Raw genomic sequence first — 7,970 nt, 5'->3', positions numbered from 1 at the left:
CCATTGAGAGGCTTTGAAGCCACCGGTCGGCCATATTGGCTCTCACCAGTAGGAGCAGCCCTCCATAGGAATTAATGGAATTCTACAGTATTTCAATTAAATGTTTAATGGACAAAATTACACGTATTTAATACGTTTGTTGTTGTAGTGGGGGCAGTAACATTAGCAATCTCAAAAAATTATACTTTAAGGAAAATGTTTTATATATTTTGTCATGTTTTATTTTTATGTTTAACTCACATAATATAAGGTGTCTGTAATATAAAAAAACAATGTAGGCATTAATAGTTAAACCACTGTTCGCCGGGCGCGGATGACGTGGATGTTGATTAATGCACCCCGCACCTCTCTGATTTAGAGGGGTTGGGTTAAATTCGGAAGACTAATTTCAGTTGAATGCGTTCAGTTGTACAACTTACTAGGTATCCCGCTTTCCCTTGCACATAATGCATCCATTTCTGTGCTTCCAAAATATTTTTTACAACCGTGGGGGAGTGCGGATGGTTTAAACACAGCGCCCCCTAACAGTCATCTAGTGTTTATATAAATAATTGGCGTTAACTTAATAACTGCCAATGGTACAAATAAAGTTTGTTTTATGGATTAATTATAATGAATCTCAAAGTCTACAATCCATAACAAATTAGCCTCTAAAAGTTTCCCGACATTGTTTGAGTGAGAGTATTGTTCTGATACGAGAGACTAACGGCACGCTTAAGGAGACGTAACGTTACTGAACAAGTCATCGTATGACATAGGAGGAAGTGAACGCAGCAGTTGCAAGATATAGTAATTTTGCCAGCTAATCTCAGATACATTTTTTTATCCGAGAAGATATGTCAGCAAGCATGCAAATTAAGGTAATAACGTTCTCTTGTTGAAATGTTTGACTTCTCGTGACAAACTGATCAAAGTATTATGCACTAGCTAGAACGTTACAATTCTACAGCGATACACGTGTCACATTATGCTAGCTATTAGCTACCCAGGATATAGCTAGGTCGCTACTTAGCTATATCTACATGGACAACGTTAAACTCAAACGTCTCAAGAATACACTTTACAGCTTGCAGAACTAGTTAGTGCACTAGCAGCTAGCTAACATCATGCTAGTAGGCATCCGCTAGCAGTCAAACTGTATCACGTATTTCACCATAGATAGCTACTGTAGAATTGACATTACTCCACTCCAATGCACCTACCTAGCTATACATTTATGTGACGGGTCATAGTCAAGAGTGTGATTAATGACATGTATATTCTTGCTAGATTGGAATCATTGGAGGTTCTGGCCTTGATGACCCAGACATATTGGAGGGAAGGACCGAGAAATATGTAGACACACCTTATGGAAAGGTAAGTTCAAATTCTAAATATTCTATGTGGTATGCAGGCAGGCTGTGTCTGCTATGAACAAACAATCATGTGCACCTTTGAATGATGCACGATACCGAAATCTCCGCCATTTTCTGGTTGCTAAAATTCAAATAGTTCTCCTAATTTCAGTGTGACAACTAGCATGTATAGTGTTGAGAATCATTGTACCATCCAAACCGCTGTGAAATATATTTTCCATAACCAAAAATATTTAATTTTCAGCTGTTTTGAAACTGGTGTACAACACCGAAGTAAAAGACTCAAACGAAATTTAAACTCGAAGCATAGAAATAGCACACATATAACAGATGTACCGCTTCTTAGACTTGCTTTCAATGAGAATGACGGATCCATTTATATGTGAATTTGGTTGGGTAGCACAACAATTACATATTGCAGCTTTAAAATTACAAGTACCACCAATCTTAGTCCTGAATGTGGAAATGCTTTCCATTGTGTACAGCATAGCCATTACTAACCTAATATTGGACGAAAGGAGCTTAACATTACTCCATAGGCCAAGGACCTTGTGTCAGGGTTCCCCAACTGGCAGGCTGAATTTAGCCCTTGGGTGTAATGTTAGGCTCTGAGCAACAACAAAGTTTTGAAATTATGTTGTAATCAAATATTATATGTTTGGGCTTCTTGCAGTCAATTTGCAGTCTACAAATGATTTGTACTTCAGGGGAAAGGAGATGCCTAGTCAGTTGCACAACTAAATGCATTCAACTGTAATGTCTTCCTCATTTAACCCACCCCTCTGAATCAGATGTCCACTTCATTGGTGCCCAGGGAATTTGTTGTTGTTTGGGGTTAACTGCCTTGCTCAAGGGCAGAACGGCAGATTTTTCAACCTTGCTGGYTTGRGATTTCAAACAACAACCTTTCGGTTACTGGTCCAAYGCTCTTAACYGCTAGGCTACCTGCCGCGGTTATGTTCCGGCCCCCTGGCCATCCGCTAAAGAAAGAAATTGGCCCGCGGCATGATCTAGTTGATGGTCCCTGACATGGATGTTCCGTTTTAAAGGGCGAATTAGCCCTGGAAGCAAAAACAACTAAATACGCCATCTAAATGTGAGCCAAGGAAAGCCCCCTGGCCAAACCCTTCCCTAACCCGGATGGCGCTGGACCAACTGTGTGCCGCCCTATGGGGCTCCCGGTCACAGCTGGATGTGGGATTGAACCCCAGGCTGTAGTGGCGGTTAAAACAGTCTACAGTAAGTGTATATTTTCCATTTGTGAAATAATTTGAAGTGATATGAAAGCAGAGGGATTTATGTTCCTGAGTCTCCCGAGTCTTAGATTGCTGCGCCACTCGGGAGGCTCGATTGTGGTATGGTTCTAGAAACATAAATCCCTCTGCTTGCATGTCACATGAAAATATACACTTACTATTTTAACACAGTTGCAGCAGACAGTATTTTTCAGTGACAACACATTTGTGGTGTCTGTCTAACGTTTACACACAGGTGTTCGGAGACACCGATAGTTAATTAGCACAGGTAGTCCACTCTGTCTTCTGTCTGTTTTCAGTAAACATGGAAATATGGCCGTGTGGGAACCCTATAAAGTTGTGTATTAATTTAACCTTTTTGTTTTATGCTTCCAAAACTGTATCGCAAGCGATGCGTGTTAATATTCAGACCGAGCGGTGTGGCTCTTAACAAACTCCCCTCTACAGAAGACGCCTTCGTCCAATGATTCCTATGTGTAATGACTTTCAGCTCCATTACACAAGTCATTGGCTATCTAGTGTGTGTAAGCGTAACTGTTAAGTGTAGTTTGTCAACTGGAGGCACACACAGAGTGTTGATACTGTGCAAAACTTATACGAAATGTGTAGCTTTTTTATTTGAAAGATTTTTCTTGCTGTTATGAAAGATAAGGGGACTATCGGCATAGGTTTCCAAAACCAGTTTGAAAGTGATGTTTATTGACATTTCTAAATGTTAAAACACAGCGTCTGTAGTTCACATGGAGCCAAATGTGGACAAATGTAACCGAGAAGGGTTTTCCAGAGCTACATAGCCACGCACATTTACATAAAACAAAATGGCCCTTGTCTCACGATTGTTGAATAAAATTATATTTGAATTTACTCTGCCGATTGTCCATGGGGTTGGTCCTTCAGCTGGTCAAACTTTTTGACAAAATATCRACAGGAAAGTATTCTTAAACAGACTTCAAAACGGGGGTCTCAGAGAATGTGTGYGGCAATCAAGATGTTTGCTCATGCATGTGATGCATGTATGTTAACCAAAGTCTTGCAGGTGTTTACGTGGTTTTGCGCMTGTGCCAGGGGATCGAAATKTCAACGGCAGTAGCCGRGWATAACATTTTGACCAGCTGAMGGACCAACCGCACAGATAACCTGTAGGATTATGGAAAATATATTTCACAGGGGTTTAGATGCTACAATGATTCTCTACACTATACATTGCTTGTTTTGCCTCAAACTAAAATTAGGCAAATTATTAGAATTTTAGCAACCAGGAAATGGTGGTGTGATTTCCGCATAGTGCATCTTTAAACGTAGAATCGTTTACTTGACTTTTATACTCCTAGAAATTAACTTTATACTCCTAGAAATTAACTTAACTCCTAGTATGTCAAGTTTGCCACCGGCGTGCTGCTGTGGGAAGTAAAGCGGAAGTCGAATCCATCACTTCCGTTGTTTGGCTGTGCCCATAGCAACATTTAGAAAATGAGGTGGATACCAATGATTGGTATAACAGTCTGGTTTATTAGACAACACCAATCTCTGCGTTCCAGTGTAATRCCAATCTTTTTTACCAGCTGAAAATTGTGCTTWAGATTCTACCTAATGCCATCTTTTCTATTTTTCCCCTGACAACCCAACCAGCCTTCAGATGCCCTTATAATGGGGAAGATCAAAAATGTTGAATGTGTGCTCCTTGCAAGGTAAGCAGTGGAATGAATTGGAGAATCTCAATTGCATTCTCTTTGCATCCTCTCGCCTCCTTCTCAAAACCCATTGGAGGTGGATGAGGCGAGGAGAGAGGACGCGAGGAGTATGCAATTGAGATTCACCTGTGGAGAGATCCTAGGTGTACTGAACCAGATGAACTCCTCCTCTGTTTCTTATGAATTTGCTCCATCTAGTGGCTGTGCATTGCAATTTAAAACATATTTGACCTGATCTCTTCTCCAACACCCTATAGGCTAAACATTCCCCCAATACCAAATCCACCACTAGCCCTCTATGTAGATGTCTAATAATCAGATAGGTATAGTTAGAATGATTAAACAAAAAAAAAAAAACAGCTTGCCCTTTTTATAAGTGGAGTTTGTAAACGTATTGCTTAGCCTACACATACAAATCCTTTCAGAGATACAGAAGTTTCTAGGGGATTAGGTGCTATAGGAGTCGATTTAGCGATTTCATTTTCAGGCTTTTCACTGTCCTTCGGTTAACACTGAAAACTATTCACACTCCCCATTATACTGGTCCCTAGGCATGGGAGACAGCACACCATCATGCCAACCGACGTCAACTACCAGGCTAACATCTGGGCGTTGCGAGAGGAGGGCTGCACACATCTCCTGGTCACCACGGCCTGTGGTTCCCTCCGGGAAGAGATYCAACCGGGAGACATCGTCATCATCGACCAGTTCATAGACAGGTGAGTGCYAGAGTTTCCTWGGCCTGGAATCCAGGACTCACCGAAGGTTGAATCCATGATTGAAATGAGAATGAAAGCAGTCTGTTGGACATGGTGGTTGCCAGTGGTTAGTTCAGTTGTTGTCTATTGAGTGAGTCCAAATCCAATGCTTCCCTGGTATATGTACTGTTATGTACACTGAACAAAAATACAAAAACAACATATAAAGTGTTGGTCCCATGTTTCATGAGCTGAAATAAAAAATCTCTGAAATTGTCCCTATGCAACAAAAAGCTTATTCCTCTCAAATTTTGTGCACAAATTTGGTTACATCCCCGTTCTCCTTAGCCAAGATAATTTGCAGGAATGTCCACCATTTCTCTACCATAAGCTGCCTCCAACTTAGTTTTAGAGAATTTGGCAGTACGTCCAACCGGCCTCAGACGCAGACCACATGTAACCACGCCAAGTGGGTGGGCCTATTCCCTCCAAGGCCCACTCATGGCTGCACCCTGCCCAGTCATGTGAAATCCATAGATTAGGGCCTAATTTATTTAAATTGACTGATTCCCTTATGTGAACTGTAACTCAGTAAAATCTTTGCAATTGTTGCATGTTGCATTTATATTTTTGTTCAGTAGGCTATGTTTGACTTTTACTCTATATCTGTAAATGCTATCAATTGACAAGTCTAGATATTGTTTAGGTTTCTACCTACTACATACCTGATGGAGTATAAATAGAACGGTACATGTGTCATGGCCAAACAGAATGTTTGTAAAGCCATGGAATTACAGTAGGAATGAGAAGTCCTCAAGAGAGAAGCTCAGTTATTTGAAGAATTATTCCCAAGTCACTATCTCTGAAATGGGCCGGTCTGGCTCAGACAAGGATTTCTTCATCTCTCAACCATCTTTCTCCTGTTTATGTTCAGACAGTGCGACATCTATCTCAACTGATAACATTCAAAAGAATTTGCAAGTTGTCCATTATTTTCCCTTCCAAACAGTGACTGGTGCAGAGTGTGTGTACAGTATTCCAGCCTGGGGCAACAACAAAGGCGATGGTGTCAAACAGAAACAGATGGTGGCATCCAGGCTCACATTACTCCTCTCTGAAGACCACATTCTCTGACTGGTATTTCTGATAGTCCACGACTCAACTATCATGCCATGGCCACCCACTGTTCATCTGTCTCATTTCCTCATTCCCTAAAAGAACCAATAAGAGAAGGAAAGAGATCGTGTCTCATGATTGGTGGATAGGCGACACTTTGAAACGGACTCTGCACTGAGGGCCCGGGACTTGTCTGTGTGGCGTAGTACAGCTGCCACGTGTCACGTTGTGGCTAGAGCTGCGTCCTGGGAGGAAACCAACACTTTTTTTTAAAGAACCGACAGGACTTGTAGGGTTTTAAGGGCTGCTGTTTTGAAACGGGGGTTTCCGTTTTTTTTTTTTATGTGGTTTTGTAGTTTCTTGTGAATGAGGAGGACAGTGAGAGGATTTGAATGAACTGAGACCTAGGATCTGATGAGGTTGTTCTGTTGACTGGCTGTTTGACACCTTTTGTAGGAAGTGCTTGTATTACCTGAAGTGTTGTGGAATGTGCTTAGGGCGTGAATTGTGACATACCGAAAGTTCAGTGGGTCTATCCTCCATGTCGTAGCTATGCATAAGGTTCGACTGTGTTTCAGTGAAAGCGATGAACTCAAGAGAGATAGGCCTAGGTGGAAGGTATTTGCATCACAAATTGATCTCATTTGAATAAGGATGCAGTGAGGGATCACGGGGAGTAAAACCATCATGACTGTTCAGTTTTGAAAGTTATCACCTTTGTGTCAGTCTATGGGAATACATTTCAGTAACAGGTCCTTTTAATACTTCAGCGTGAGTCATGTTTCCCACGGTTAGGATAGACCTCTGGACGGCCTTCAGTTGAGCAGCATTGTTTAGTAAACTGTGGCCAGATATGATATCATTTCAGCTCTAGGCCCGGACAGGCAACAGCAGAGTCCCAACAGTCAGCAAAGCTGATTAGCATCTTGTTACTGTACGTACGTAGGCCTGCACCACACCTAGGAATCAACACACCATTCACAAGTGTATCCTCTCTGGCCGTTCTCACTTTCATTAATAATGAAACAGAAATTAGACGCAGCAAGTTCTCAGTAAGTTTGTCAGAAATCTCTGTGGGATGATTCCCAGTTGAAGAATTCCCTCTGCTTGTTACCTCCGTGCTTGTTCCCTCCTGGTTCAAGGGACGCTCCAACCAGGATTTCAGAACTCTATCTGGAAATGTTGCTGCCCTAAACACATGTGATGGCCATCAGTTGTAGCACTGATAAAACGTGCTGAATTTCAAGTTGTTTGGTGCCCAATTTTCTCTACTAGTAATAGACTATTCATTCTAAAGTGCACAAGCATTCATTGTTTTGATTGGATGGTATTTTTAGGACGATTATCCAATGTGTTTGCCTTAGGTGAGCATGCATTATTTCTTTGCTATTCCCCCCCCCCCCCCCCCTATCTCTAGATTCCAAGTTACCACACACAACTCTACCCATTATTCTATCAGAGTGGAACATAACTCCTCTCATTGTCCTGAGGGTGCGTTGCTTCATTGAATTGTCAGTAGAATTCTATGCAGTGGACCGTAAATTGAGAATGTGTTCATGAGGCAGTCTTGTTGATTGAGAATGTGTTCATGAGGCAGTCTTGTTGATTGAGAGTGCAGTGCACACAAACAGCTTTGTCTCCAAGCTCTGTCCGTTGTCCATTAAGTCAAAACGTAGTGCCTTGAATGAGAAGTAACTGATCATTTCTGCACCCCTCCCTCGGATTGCCACCTGACATTGACTCCACATCCTCTGTGCCTGACATGACATTGACTCCACATCCTCTGTGCCTGACATGACATTGACTCCACATCCTCTGTGCCTGACATGACATTGACTCCACATCCTCTGTGCC

At 41.8% G+C, this 7,970-nt stretch overlaps 1 protein-coding gene across 1 annotated transcript in view; it reads left to right on the top strand.

The window, feature by feature from the left end:
• The first annotated feature begins 722 nt into the window (after positions 1-722).
• Positions 723-7,970, top strand: part of LOC111973593 (S-methyl-5'-thioadenosine phosphorylase) — a 26,778-nt gene continuing 19,530 nt past the window's right edge. Inside the window, exons 1-4 of the mRNA XM_024000973.3 lie at positions 723-860; positions 1,270-1,356; positions 4,241-4,299; positions 4,854-5,021. Coding sequence (XP_023856741.2) covers positions 837-860; positions 1,270-1,356; positions 4,241-4,299; positions 4,854-5,021 — 338 coding nt within the window. The 5' untranslated portion in view covers positions 723-836. The remainder of the gene's footprint in view (positions 861-1,269; positions 1,357-4,240; positions 4,300-4,853; positions 5,022-7,970) is intronic.

This window comes from Salvelinus sp. IW2-2015, linkage group LG14 (genome assembly GCF_002910315.2).
Source record: "Salvelinus sp. IW2-2015 linkage group LG14, ASM291031v2, whole genome shotgun sequence".
Classification (NCBI taxonomy): domain Eukaryota; kingdom Metazoa; phylum Chordata; class Actinopteri; order Salmoniformes; family Salmonidae; genus Salvelinus; species Salvelinus sp. IW2-2015.
This window is presented reverse-complemented; position numbering and strand designations above follow the sequence as displayed.